A 15529-nucleotide genomic window follows, 5' to 3' on the forward strand; every position below is an offset into this window, starting at 1 on the left:
CAAAGCTCCTCCAAAACAGGATTTTGATCAGTGTTCCAAATCTGTTTGCACAGGAAATGGATTACTGCACATGGCTAATGCTTCTTATATTAAATTGTAAATAAAATGGCCTTAATTTGGAGTGGAACAAAGTTGAAATAAACTATGTAATAACCAGTTTTCTTATCACCAATGAAAAGGAAATCATTATGATGGGATGGTAATAAAATGCGAGAGCTGTTTCTGTGTAATGGGAGTTGGGACGAAAAGAGTATTTTACCTCTAAGGGAAGTTTGAGACATTTTACAAATGGCTCTTTTTTTTTGGTAGACTGTGAAGGAATCGCAGGACAAATTATCAAGGCCTACAGTGCTTCCAACACTGGTTAAATACTGAGCAGGAGGACAATATGAAGCAAGGATACGTTAATAATCTTCTGCAATTTTTTAAAAATTAAATCTTAGAACAGAGCAGTTAGCTTCAGGTCTAATTTCTGCACCAAATGGCTCTGCAAACATTTTGCTTAGTTCCACTGAAAAAAATTTCACTGCTGTTTGTTGAGAAGCATTAGCCCTCTGCCCTAAGGGATCTTGATAATTCTTTGCCTTGTTACTTTGGGGGGGGGTGTGGGAGGAGGGGAGAAGAGGGAGAGAGAGTGAGTGCATGTGGTTGGAAAGGGAAGGATGATTAAAAAAGAATTACTGCACATCCCCTTTGAAGGTTACATTTCACTATTCCCATTAATAAAAAAAGGCAAAAAACTCAAATCAAGACCAGAGTTAGAACACAGCTCACTTGCACAACTGGTTTCCTGATGACCAGGAAATCTTTCCTGGTTATGCAAGTGTCCAACACTACATCCCCATTAATGGACACAACATGCCCACTTACCCTCCTCTGAAATGGCCTTACAGTCAGCAAAGGAACTAAAAACATCTCCTGGGCTAAAACCCACGATGTGAGTTTTAGCCCGTGAAAGCTTATGCCCAAATAAATTTGTTAGTCTCTAAGGTGCCACAAGGACTACTTGTTATTTTTTTCCTGATACAAACTAACATGGCTACCCCTTTGAAAAAAATCTCAGTGTACAGTTCTATTCAATCTTCAATTACTTTTGAATCAAATCTGCTCCATTGGCAGACCCACTACTGTGATCACACTATGGCAGCTTCCATTAACAAGCAAACCATGGTAATTTCTCCTGAGCCCATGGCTACAGAACAAGTCCTGGACCTAGGGATGGATGTCCCCCACCACCTGCCATGAAGCTAAACCACCCCTCCCGCTCGCTCATGCGGTGGATAAGAAGTGGTAAGAGCTATTAGTAGAGCCTGTGCACCCACCTGCTTACCAGAAGGGCTGAGCCCCCTTTTGCACCCCACAATACGTACAGTGGGGTGGCCAATACGTACAGAGATAGCTGGTGGATTTCCAGATATTTCACTAATTATTTTCTGGTGATCATTCCCTGTGTATAACTCCCCTCATTCTCTGTCCCAACCTATGGGGAAATGTAGGTATGTAGGGGGAAGGGGTGAATTGATGAGCATAGGAAATATGTAGATCAGACGGAGTGGCACAGGAGAGTTTGAAAGAGAGTTGGAAACAACAAGAAGTTAGCTAACATTACCTTGATCAGTTTCTTTACACATTGCTCTTCTTTCTGTATATTCTGTCTGCCTTTAAATATAGATTGTAAGATCTTTGGGGCAGTAAATTAATCTACAACTACTTTTAAGGCCCCTGGATAGTGCCAAAGTAATGTAAAGGGTCTTAATATAAATGGGAATCAGGGCCCCAGTCTCCAGCCATTACCAAAGAGGAACTACACATAAGCATCTAGACTAGCAGGACTGAAGAGTGAAACCAAGTTAGTGTTCCTGTATGGAAAACTCCAGTTGCACTCAGCCCGTAGTATAGCTGAATTCAGAAGAAAATTACAATCTGCTATTTGGAACTGGATAATTTCCACATATCCCTCAGTTAACCAAGATCCATTTTCAGATACTCTGCTTCTGAATCTTAGATATGCTTTGTTGGACAAAATTCTGTATATGCATCTTTCTGCCACCATTATGTTTCGGTTATTTATTTGTTTTTAAATACACGCAGCTAAAAAACACACATATACTTACTGATCCTTTTTCCATCACTCTGTTGAGCATGACAACACCACGGCTTTTCTGTTCCCAAACCATCTCCCAAAAGTGACCACAAGTATTTGGCAGAGGACCCTGCAAAGACAGAGAATCTTCTAAAGTAAGCGACATTTTCTGTGGAAATAGATTAGAGCACTGTACCCTAACTTTACAGCCTAATGCATGCAAGTAACTTCTCATTTTAAGAGTCTGAAATGCAATACAATAGCTTTAAGTTCCATTTTCCAACTATGAAGTCACTAGCTTGTGTGCACTATATCTGTTTCCCCACAGAAAATAGGAAGAGAGAAATGGTCTTATTTGCATGAAGGGAACTGGGAGTGGGAAAAAGAAAAAAAAAAAAAAAAACCAAAAACACAGAATTTGCTCAGGAAGGGCAAAAAAGGAATCTAATGGGGGAAATCTCACTCTGACCCAGTCAGCGGGATTTAAGAGTAAGTAGTTTGCAAACTGGGGCCACTGTGATTGACAGTAAGTATATATTACAGGTAATAAAGGCCTTGCTAGTAATAATGTGCCAAAGTTACTGACTGAGGCAGAGCAAACAATGGTCAGTCAGAAGAATGAGCCAACTATTGTGGACTGCTCAAACACTATACAGAATTAGTCAGTCTTCTTCAATAGCTCCTCTATCAATTGTTCTTCAAGGGGTAGTCCTCTTCATTAGATCCCAAAGCTATCTACTTTCAAAGCACCTTCGCTTGTGTGTCAAGATTTTCCTTTATCCCTAATCTCTCTGTTAGTTAATCTATATAGTGGGGAGATAGAATACCACCACACATCCTCTGAGGTTGTTTTTTCATTTGTTTTTTTGATAACCTAGACTAACAAAATTGTGCAGCTGTCATTTCTCACACCTCGCATGGCTCAAAGACAAAATAATGTGGCATGGTCCTTGAAAAGAGTAACTGGATTCTCAGCAGCCTCATTTCAAATTGATTAAAGAAACACTGGGTTAGAACTGATATAAACTATCAGCTAAGTGTACCTGTTACTTCCTTGCCCTGAATAATAAAACAAGTAGATCTGTACCTACAATTGTTTTTCCTCATTTCCTAGGTCATCACAGATCCTAATTAACTCATGTTTTCTTAAAAAAAAAAGTCTACTTCTGTACTACAGATTGGTGTTGATTTTCTGAAAATGAGGAAGAGCTCTTGACTTCTGCTAAAAAATATTAATCCCAGTTTACTTTCATCTAATAAGCGTAGGACGACGAAATTTGGTGGTTTTTTTTTACACCCCCCCCCCCACACACACACACATTACAGATGACTGTTCCCAGGAAACTGAACCATAAATCTCATTGTCTAAACAACAACATTAAGGCAAACAAGAACTCTGGCACAGGCTCAGAGTTAGCAACTAACAAGTCATGCTATTAAGGTATAATTCAGTCTGATTACATATAAAGATGTAGAAGTTTAGATTCATAGGAAATGTAACTCAATGGTGCTATTTTTTATATTAAAAAAAATCTTAGATCTGTTTTTCTACACTTTTCCTGACTATTTTTAAATGAAACTTACAAGAGAAAATAGCTCCCAACAGCCTGACCTGAAGGTTTAAACTAAAAGGTGAGACTCCTCACTACTTCTAAATAGTACACTGGTGATATAGCCTACTCAGTGGATAAACTACACACTTTTAAACCTCAGCTAGTGGAGAACTACATTGCTGTGTTGAGGCAGCTATATTGAAGTCATAGGAAGGATCTTTCACTAGCGTTACATGTCCAGGAATGTGCTGCTGTTTGAGGACTGAGGATTTTAATAGTCCTTAAAGTATAACTATAAGGGGGGGAGAGTTACTGTACTCAAAGTCCTCTCGCTTAACATTGTTTTGATCTTATGTCCCTGCTCCATTACAGAACATGCTCGTTTAAAGCTGTACAATACTCCCCTATAACGTCATTTGGCTGCTTGCTTTGTCCATGGCTGGCAGCCCCCCATGCTCCCCTCTCCCCCCCAAGCACCTCCCGCCCACCAGCGGACCCCGCGGAGCAGCACCTTTCCCCTGCCCCCCCCCCCCCCGCCTCCTGCCAGCGGCAATTAGCTCTCTTGTGGCATTCAGGAGGCTCGGGGGGGTGGGGTGGGGGTGGGTGGGAAGAGCGAGGATGCGGCGCACAGCCTCCCAGGCCCCTCCCCTGCCTCCTGGATGCTGCAAACCAGCTGACTGCCGCAGGCAGGAGGAGCAGGGGAAGGCGCTGATCCGTGGGGTCCGCTGGCGGGCAGGAGGCGCTTGGGGGGGGGTGGGGGGGCATAGGTGAGCTGATAGGGGAGCTGCCAGCCTATTTAATACCTGTATTAAATTGCTTGGTTAAAAAATTGTTTAAAATGTATATAATACCTTGTCTGGTGTAGCGGGGTGGTCACTATATTTAGACTCTTTCAACATCAGCAAGGATTATGCAAGTAACATTCTATAGAATCGCACAGTCTTCAACAATAATTTACCATACCAGCTGCTTCAACTAAACTGGGATTAATTTAGATTTAAAATTGATGGTGTTTTGAACAAACATGATGATTGCCTGTTCTGTTCATTCCTTTGGCCACTGTCAGAAGACCGGATACTGGCTAGATGGACCTTTGGTCTGATCCAGTATGGCCATTCTTATGATAGCCTCCCCCAAAATGTAGCACTAATAAAGGATTTCACCACTAGCAGGAAGTCCCTCTCTACACTGTTCTTTAGCTTGTAATTTTCCAGTTTCATCAGTGAAACATGCATTTAAAAAACAAATACAAAAGGATAGCCTGTATACGCAGGATACGATTTCAAACATAAAATATTGCAAAACCAGAATATTAACTGGTACTACACTTAAGAATATAGGCATCTACAGTTAATATTCCTTGTAATATTGTTGTGTAAAGGAGCATGACCAATTAACCAAAGGGATGGCAAACTGGCAAATATAGCCTAAATGTCAAACCCTTGATGAAAGGGTTAAGGAAGAGAATGGTCGGAGCACCTGACTTTTCATTTCCCAATTAATCAGGCTGTCCCAAGTATTTGCATAAAAAACAGAAATTAGTTTGAGGTGTAACAGAGGTGGAGTCTTACGTTGCGAGGAATTTCTGAACTCTCAAATTAACTTTGCATTAATTTAGTTATGGTTTTAATTTGTGAGATTTTATATTTTGTGTATGTGTGCCTACTGTTGGATTTATTAGACACCTAGACATGTTACTGTATGGATTTTGGATTTGAGATACAAGTTTCATTTTCTGCCAAACTCCAGTTACCCTATTGTTTTAGATGTCCCTTAAGAGATCTGGATAATCAGGATTTACCACTAGATGGGTTTAAAGTCCAACAGACTTAAGTTTGACATCTAAAGGATGCAGTCTCTCAAGTGGCGAGACAGATGCACTATTATCTAACACAAGAGCCTCCATTTAATCCAAAGGCAGATCTGGAAACTGTACTGAGGCCATGTCTTGGAAAACAGGTCAGGCCAAATCCTGGTCCCATTAAAAGTCAATAGTGAAATTCCAATACACTTCAGTGGAGCCAAAATTTGGTTCGTGTTTAAAAAGGTGTTCCATCCACACTAGGAAAGTAGTGTGTAGTGTGGATAAAAAAAAGTCACAGGCTAAAAATACAAGGAAGTCAGAATGAACTATTGGAGTCAGTGCTGATGTGCAGCTCAAGTGACAATACAATATTTGCAAAGTCATGTTTAACAAAAACTCTTGGAGCTGCTGGTTTGAGAGAGGGTATAAATTATTCTATCAACTATTCTGCAGTTGGTTTTTTTTTCCAGTAGTTACCTGGGTAAGGATGTAGCTCCTTTGGGCCTCTTCCATTTTTATCAAGCTGGCATTGATATAGTCATTGTCACCTCTGGTTAGCTTAATTCGACTGTGGTCAACTGTAGCACAGACAATCAGAAAACACAGGTTAATGCCTTCATGCATATGTTATGATCCACGACCAATTTCATCAAATGCTAGGACCAAAAATGTAACTTTCTAAAAGAATAAAAAAGCGAAATAGTAACAATAAAGAATGGTTTCTGAATGAAAAGTTCTTTGCACTTGCTGTACTGGGGACAATAATTAGTACTATTTTATTGTGATAATGCAATTAGGGTCCAATTAAAAACAGTTGTGAAGTGTGGAGTATTTTGCACACGCAATGATCACAATTGTATGTGCAAACCAGATAATTATGCACACAGATTTATATATCAAGCTACTGCTTGTACATGCAATCAGCATGTACAAACTAATTATACAACTGTATGCATATTTTTGCAGGTCTTTGTGAAAATCAGTTCCTTAAAATCTGGATAATAGATAAATTTGAACAAAGTTGCCTGTATCAGCAGGATAACCATCAAATGGAAAACTTAACCTCTGCTTATAGGTCCTACATTCAACTGAAAATTTTCCTAATCTATCCACCCCACCTACTGAACAAAAAAATTACTTGACACTTATTTTACTGGACTTCTGTTAGTTCCAAAGCTTGCAGTATTTATGATTCCCCCAATGTATAAGAATTTCCACATTTTACAGGAAAACCAAACTTATTGAAAGGAATACCATCTAAAAGAAAACAAAATCAACAATTGTCAAAAAGAAAAAAATAAGACTCCTGAAAGTGATCAGTAAGCAAAGCTATGTGCAACATTATAGTCCCTACTGAATTTCTTGAAAGGCTGAACTGAATTTTAGTCTCTACAGTGACTGTACAAGTTTTCCAGTATCTGGAAATATTTGTTTAGATGCAATATGTACAGGAATCCTGTGACTGCAGCATACACTGCAACTGTTCTTTATGTTTGTTCTAAGCAGAGCTAACTACTTATGCTAAACAACCTGTTCCACCTCGTACGTAGCTGTGACACTGAGTACATTTCCCAGACTGGAAGAAGAGCTCTGTGTAGCTCAAAAGCTCGTCTCTCTCAGCAACAGAAGCTGGTCCAATAAGATATTACCTCATCCACCTTGTCTCTCAAAACAGAGGACATAATAAATACACACTTGGGATGAGGGGAAAAGTCTCAAAAGTGCATCACGATTAGGGTTTCTGGTTTATTATAATTTAATTTTTCAGGGTTTATTTTTAACTTTGAGTTTTGTAAGGGTCCAAGTTGGAGCTTTTAAGGGCTTTCTATGAATAATCTCTTTGCTATGTTCCCTAGTGTATTTTAACATAGTGCTCTTTCAAACAGCAATATGCTAAAGTGTACAAGGGAACCTCTAACGAACACCAGCAGGAACAATTATTGTGCAAGAAATTCACAGAATCACAGAATATCAGGGTTGGAAGGGACCTCAGGAGATCTAGTCCAAACCCCTGCTCAAAGCAGGACCAATCCCCATTTTTTTAAGTGCGCTTTAGAACTCACATCCCTGTAATCCACATTACCAGTCTGTGCAAACAAGCTCCTGGATACAAGTAACCATTTCGGGTGTTTATCCAATAAACGCTGATTGCATTTTTTGTATTAGGGTGTTTTGTCGGTGTTTATCAGTTAAGACTGAAAATCAGAAGCCCTAATCATGACCCACTTTGTGCAGGGAGAAGAGACTTAGAGGACTGAATATAAAGTTTCATCAACAGATATATTAGGAAAACAAGGAGACCAGAGTTTCTGAAGTGATTAAGTTAAAAGCTAGCTAGGCTGGTTTCTTTGCTTCCTTTTTTCCTCTCAAACCAATTTCCAATTAAATTGTTTTGGCAAAATTCCTCCTGTCTCTGTACAGCTACAAACATTCTATATTAACTGGTAGCATGCTATATATATTTATTTTTACATTAATGGAGAGGATAACTGTACATTTAATACTAATAACAGATTTGTGCTATCCTACCCATCCTCCTTCTGTCCCTGGGATTTAACCATGAGACAACTACTTTCCCGCAAAGACTTCTGTCCATGAACGTTGCAGCTACTGCACACCGCTACAGTGTAATCCCATGACATACCACACTATGGTGTATTGTGATAGATCTCATGTCATGAAGTATATTAATGACAAGATTTAAGTCATGGATGTATAGCCATCCATTCAAAATATACAACCAAGTGCCTTCTGAGACACAAATTCTTAGAGGTTAACAGTCTGTTACAAATAATTGTGAAAAAAAGGATACTTACAGGGGCTGACATCTCTGTACCTGTTTCGGTTTTTGTTTCTGGGATGTTTGGCCACTTTACATGGAAAGTCACTGGCTTCATGCCTGATATCCTAGAACAAAAGAATTAAGATGTTTGAACTTGCCAGCAGTTTGCAAGAAAAGCTTACAGTTCAGTGTGTCTGTGAGGGAGGGGATGTTGATTTTATTTTGTTTTGTAGTCACCTGCAAGTGTCTGCTTATCATGGCATTTTAATTTACTTGAGGGTTTTGGACAGCAACTATTTAGAACAAACGTTTGCAGTTTTAGATTAAATACTGAGGCAAGATTATTTCTTGGAGCGCAAGACACTGACTCGTTGTTGGCTATGCTAATATGCGACCAGCTTTTCACAAAGGAAGTACTGCAACACATTGTGCTTTCAGATGAACATATTTTACCTGATGTAGAGAATTGTGCAGACATATGACATTACATAAATATTTCCACAAAGTTATTCATCGCACGCAGCTACACATTAAAGAGTTCACTAAGAAAGATGGTTAGAAATGGCTATCTGTAACAATCCGTAACTATCATTTAGTATTCTACATGTCACCATTTCATAAGTCTGTATTAACAGCCCAAAACTGCAGTCATGTCTAGTTAAATTAATTTGGATCCTTATCTCGAGTCATCAGCAAGCTGTTCTGGAGCTGCAAATGACAAAAGGGCTTCTTTGCACTCAGTGCATACCCTACATAAAAGCAAGGATGCCATTCCCCAAGATAATACTGACAGAATCATCCAGCTCTTCCTCCAGCCTTTTTTCAGATGTGGCTAACAGCTCAAGCCTCTGAGAGAAACTCAGAAGAAATAAAGCAGCACAATACTGCCCAACTTGAACATAAGCCCTTATTTATAGAAATCAGGCAGACATACATACCATATGCTGCATAAGAGTACAACCTGTATGAACGTTGTTACCAGGACCATCAGAGAAGAGATCATGTCATTCATTGTAGATTATTATTATTATTGTTTTTAAAACACACTGAGGCTGGAACAAAATCTGAATGAAAACTGCCAGAAATGCACTCGCTGCAGAGTTCAGATTTAGCTATTACAAGGCAATTTAAGGAGTCCCAAGACAGACATATTGTGTGTGTGTGTGTGTGTGTGTGTGTGTCTGTGTGCGCGCGCGCAAATTCATCCCTTTCCACTAGGGTTGAATTTGAGACACTCTGATTTATGTGGTTAATCAAATTAAACTAAATTTTACAGTAAGAAATTTACATTTTTAGGATCATATCCTCAGCTGGTTAAACTGGTGTAGCTCCCTGACATAGAGCAAACATCAATTTATGCCAGCTGAGGATAAGGCCCTTCGAATTTGGACCAAATCAGACTGGTACTCTTTATGATTTTGCAGAGCGGTAACCTTAGGTATACAGAGAAGTGCTAAATCATAGGAATGTTTTTGTCCAAAGTGGCCTACCGACTGCAAGCATTCAATTCCTTCCCCTCCTTTCCTACTCCTCTCCGTAGATTTAGCAGCAATCTCTGAGTATGTTGTACAGACTATATTGTGTGATGAGTTATATTTTATAGCTACTTGCCCCAAATTAGTACAGTGATCTGACACAGCTCCCTGCTGAATAGGGCTGGACATCAGCTGCTATCTTTTTATAACTTAACACATGGCTGCCTGTAATTCTGATGGAGAACGTAGGCTACCAGTATGATGAATATAGTCTCAACTTCAGCAGTACAACATCCCAGGAACATGAAGCCCTGGCAACTTACACACATCACAGATTGGTCATTTTTTATTTTAGCTTTTGCTACCATGCACAAATTGAAGTATCAAGACCAAAAAGGGAACGGCAAAAAGGGTTTTCTAAATCTACTCCCCACAGAGCCTACATAGTCTTTTTAAGCGTAAAGACGACGACTTGAGGTCCATATGCAAAGAAATCAACATGTAATGTAAGCAAAAAAGTCTATATGGTTTTATTAATTCAATCCAATATATAAAGCGGAGGCACTAACCTGCCTTGTGCCACTGAAAGCCAGTAATGGCTCTTAAGTATCTAAACTGCTAACATCAGCTTTTTTTTACATTTTACAGAAGAATTGCAATGATGCTTCAGTCACACAAAGGAACTTTAACCGATAGAAGATACTCTCCACCCTCCCCAAGAACTCGTTGCCACAAATATCATTGAAGCCAAGCGTTCAGTAAGGTTGAAAAGCATTAGACATTGATATAGACTAAGAATATTCATAGATATAGGAAAAAATCCTATACAAACGACAAAGCTGCTGCTGCTGCTCACTGGGGGTGGAAGTTTTTTTTTTTTTGTCAGCAGGAGAATCTCTCCTGCCGACAAACAGCAGCTACACTGCGCGCCTTTTAGCAGCATGGCTGTAGCGGCACAGCTGTGTCTCTAAAAGGTGCATCATGTAGACAAAGGCTTAATAAAGGCAGTGATCTCTTTTCAATCCCCAAGGTAGGAAAATATGCTAAATTTGCATTGACTTAAGATAACTGTATGAAAGCTAGGTCAAACAGGTGAGTTTGCTACTTAGATCTGAAGGCAGGAAGTTAGTAGGTGCTCTTGTTTTGCCTGATTGGGTATGTCTATACCCCTGGCTGGCCCATGCCAGCTGACTCAGGTTCATGAAGCTCAGGCTTAAGGGCTGTTTAATTGCAGTGTAGATATTTGGGCTCAGACTGCAGCCCAACTGTCTACACTGTAATTAAACGGCCCTAAAGCCTGAGCCAGCAGGGGTGGGTCTAACTGCAGTGTAGACATACCTGTTGTGGTAAATCACTGTCACGGAGGGGGATACTTTCTCTCAGGTAGCTCAAGAAACCCCTGGAGAGCTTTCAAAGTCTGTTCTTACTTTGAACTGGATTCTACACTAAATGGGGAGCCAGTGCAGTGAATGGAGCACCGCAGTGAAGTGTCCATACGGACCTCTGATGCTAATTGTTGTCCTGAAAAAAAACCACAATTAGTCCACGGGGCTTCATTCTAAATCTAGCAAACTGCATAAAATAGTCAATCTTGAAAGTCATGAATGCATGGATCTCAGGAGCCAGATATATTTCTGATGGTAGTGGGTGGTGGTTCTTTTTGTTTGTTTTTTGCAGTAGTAGCTCTTTGTGCAGCCAATGGTAATGAGAAGTCCCGCAGAACACGAAATGACTTAATCATAGCACAGATGCCCTCAGTGGAGGGGGTTATTAAAAGAAATGTCCTCTTCTGGCAAAGTTATTACATAAAATTGTCCACTCTAGGGTTTCTTGCACCTTCCTCTGAAGCTTCTGGTATTGGCCACTGTCAGGGATCAGTTACCAGATTGGCAATTTCAAAATGTGTCAGTCCTATGGTAGTATAATCTACGTAGGAAGCCACAGTAAAAGAAAAAAGTACGCTTTCAAAAATTCAAAGCATGCAAGTGTCATGTCAGAGTGACTCAAAGTCAATGTCAGTATAATAAATGAAAGGCTGGTAGACGAATACAAGAATTGATAAGGATAATTAACACTTTCTTGAATTACATTTATATGGTGCCTCTACAGTGACACTATCATTTTAAAAGGGAAGCATAACACAATTTAAAATGTCATGCATTATAAAACTTGAGGACTAGAACTGAAAGTCAGTTTTCCGAAGTTAAATCTTCTGGTTCTGAGTATGACTCATTTGATAGCACTCACCTCATGGGTTTAAGTCCTGTACCCACCACAGATATTTCAGGGCAGTAACCTGTAGCTTTGGAAGAGGAAGTCTGTTGAAATGCTGTACTTCACATGAGACAAATCAATGTTTTTCTGCCCATTTCTGATCTAGATCTATCATAATGATAGAGGTAAAAGTTAAAGATCTTTCTATGCTTTTTCAAGAGGGGAGAGCAGCTCTCAGCTACGTTAGGGGCCAAATGGGCCTCAGGACTCGGTAAGTGGAAAAGTCATTTAGAGTCAGCTTTCCCCTTCCTCAAGTTGAGCACATTTTGGTCAGATCAGGGTTTCTGGCCCCTAGTACCATTAGCAGCTTTACAAAATACCATAAAGCTATGTAGCCCCAAACATTGAATTAAGTCACTATGTATAACCAAGTTCAGCTTTTTCCATTTTAGTTTTAGGCTACCTGCTACACTAACTTTATAGTGCCCTTCATCAGAATATATCAAGAGCGCTTTACATGCATCCTTATTTTATAGGCAGGAAACCAAGCCACAGAAAAATTAAGTTCCACATTCACATAGGTATTTAGGGTCCTAACTTCCACTGATTTCAAGTTAGGAGCCTACATACCTTTGTGGATCTGTCAGCAGTCATTCAGGTACATTGTATTCATAATCATATGGTGGACATCACCTCCTTGCAAGCATGTGTGTGTCAGTAGTTACAACTCATATTACCGTGGCGGGGGGGGGAGGGGGAGACTTGGTCCAAAGCCCACTGACTTCAATGGTTTGCATCTGACCTTAAGTCTGTAGATAGCATGATCAATGGGTAAAATGAAAAATATATTTACCCATAAACTCTTTGGGAAAATAAATTTCCGTGCAGCATAGGATAAGAGGTCCTCTGTTATATTGTCACTCACTGCCTGTCTATCTCTGGGAAACAGCAGTTGCCAAGACCCTATGAGCACAGCTACAGTGAGCCATAGTAGTCTGGTGTACACTGAAATAATCACATATTTAACATTTAAAGCTTCCTTAATGCTTTTAGTAATCAGCACAACACTAATCTCAAAATGAACGAATTTTACTTAAAATAATCAATTTCCTAATCTCCATTTACTGATACAGGTGCCACAAAGAATGGCAGCACAATAAAATAAGTCACAATTAGAAGTTAAGGGAAAGCTGCTGCTCTTTGGAATGCTCCTTTGCTAGGTGACGTCACACAGTAAATAGCTTTTCCCTCCTGAGATCACAAGAGAAACAAGTGTCGAGGGGTCCTGTAGAAACAAACAGCTGGATTAATTTAGGGGAAAATCCTTTTTAGGCTCAAAGGGAAAACGCAGGATGTTGCGGAACTGAGCGCCAGTGACCCTAGTCCTTCTCTAAAGGGAACACTTGTGAGCCAGAATATGAAGTGAATTATTGTGATAAAGCATTCAGGAACACATTGGATGAAACTGACATTCAACTGGTTGGGGCAACAAGAGTGGCTTTCCCTTTCTATGCAGACACCTGCCTGATAAACGTGTTAACCAGACTTCAGTAGCCCTGATATAAAATTCTTTAGGAATATAGCTTTGGACCACATATGCCAAGCAGTTCATTCATTCATAGATATTAAGGCCAGAAGGAACCATTATGATCATCTAATCTGACCTGTATAAACACAGCTTATAAAATTCCACCCAGATTCATGAAATAAAGTGACAAGCTGTAGAAGTTGTACAATTGAATAAAATGTTCACATCACTTTCTACGACACTGGTTATAAAGATTTGCTTGTTCATACATCTGGGAACTAGGTAAGCCAGTGGGCGTGTACGTACATTTCTCAAGAGTTCCGTGTAAGGCTGGCTGAGCAAGTGATTGCTCCATGAGGTTAAGAAATTGTAATCACAGACCTACAACATGGTTTTCCTAGAAAGCCCCTTGCTGATTCAGTACTATGTGGGCAATTTGAAACAGGCTGCAGTGATGCAGTATAAGCAGGACTTCCATGTCTACAGTCAGTTGGCTGTGGTTGCTGAAATGCACAGCCACCAGAATGCATGAGCTAGGCTGGAACGTGCCATTAAATTATGTCAGCATGAAGGAAAGGGCTTTAAAGAAACCTATACCCATTCTGATTACCCTAGCAATCAGACATCCCTAAGCTAGGGCTTTGTTGTGCTCCATGAACAAGGTGCAACTGGTCTAAAAAAAAAATTGTAGACCCACACTTTAGAGGATCATAATTTACAAAACCTGTATTGCCTGCTGTGATGGGGTGACTACCCCACATATGTGGTGAGGGTAGTCATGTGGCCTGGCCTAACTAATGATGGAACCCATCTGGGAAGGGGCTGGATGGTGCTATAAACAAAGGACACATGAAGCAGAAAGGGGCTGCAAGGAGAAACTTTGATGTTACACTCCTGATAGTAGGGAATGGAGAGATCTGTAAGGAACAAGAAGCTCTTACACAGAGTGAGGAGAAAAGCCCAGAGACAGGCTTCATCGAACAAAGTCCAGGGGGGTGGCAGCAACAGAGTATAGGGTATAGTGCCACTGCTAAGGTGATGGGAAGCCCTTAAGATATGGGCTGCTAGAAACTTTGAGAGAAGGTTCCAAAACCCAAGGACGACAGATTAGATGGAAGGACCAGGGTTATTTATTTATGCTAGATTTTGTCAGCCTGAATGGGGTGTGACTAAAGCATGAGTCATGAGAAGAGGTGGACCACTGAGGGACCAGCATGACTGTTGGCAAGGGGTGCTAGACAGGAGAACTACTACACCACACCCATGCTTTAAGAATACATTCTAGCAGTGAGTTCACTCTTCTACACCACCAAGGATTGTGTAAATTAGGTAACTAGTTCATCTGAAGACATTCTGAATTCTGATCATTTGGGTGTGCACTTAGCAACACAAATTTAAACATTTGGGCCAAGATTTAGAAATTGCAATTTGGGAACCTCTAGGTAGTAAGGGCAAAAAGGGGGAAAACAGGACTTACTAGTTTCTACTGAAAGACACTAGCTGTGTAGGAGCCCAATATATGATTGGAAGTAAAAAAAAAAAACAACCACCCTAAATGCACAACTTTAAAATGAGGGTAGAATTAAAGTTATATGAGCTACCCTAAATCTGGCATTTCCTAACCTTCAAGTGTTTGACTTTGCCACCTAAACAAGATTTTATTTAATCTTAAAGAGAAAGTTAAGGAGAGACTTGATCACAATCCAAGTATCTACACAGGGAACAGATATTTCATAATGGGCTCTTCAATCTAGTGGAAGAAAGTCTAACAAGACCCAATGCCTACAAGTGGAAAATAGACAAATTCAGACTGGAAATAAGGAATAGTTTTTAACAGTCAGGGTAATTAACCATTGGAACAATTTACCAAAGATTTTGGCAGATTCTCCATTATCGGCAATTTGAAAATCAAAAGGGGAGGTTTTTCTAAAAGACTTACTCTAGTTCGAATAGGAATTATTTTGGGGAAGTTCTGTAGTCTGTGTTACACAGGCAGTCAGACTAGATAATCACAGTGGTCCCTTCTGGCTTTGGAAACTATGAACACTTAAATGTTTTTTGTAAATATATTGAGAGATAGCTCAGTGGTT

The 15529-nt window shown here is 39.9% G+C and overlaps 1 protein-coding gene across 1 annotated transcript in view; it reads right to left on the minus strand.

Moving 5' to 3' along the window:
- Positions 1–15529, minus strand: part of PTPN1 (protein tyrosine phosphatase non-receptor type 1) — a 59010-nt gene that overhangs the window by 9445 nt on the left and 34036 nt on the right. The window contains exons 2-4 of the mRNA XM_074970004.1: positions 8257–8347; positions 5918–6018; positions 2115–2213 (exon numbers count right to left, since the gene is read on the minus strand). Of these exons, the coding sequence (XP_074826105.1) occupies positions 2115–2213; positions 5918–6018; positions 8257–8347 (291 nt within the window). The remainder of the gene's footprint in view (positions 1–2114; positions 2214–5917; positions 6019–8256; positions 8348–15529) is intronic.

Source organism: Natator depressus, chromosome 13 (genome assembly GCF_965152275.1).
Source record: "Natator depressus isolate rNatDep1 chromosome 13, rNatDep2.hap1, whole genome shotgun sequence".
Taxonomy (NCBI): domain Eukaryota; kingdom Metazoa; phylum Chordata; order Testudines; family Cheloniidae; genus Natator; species Natator depressus.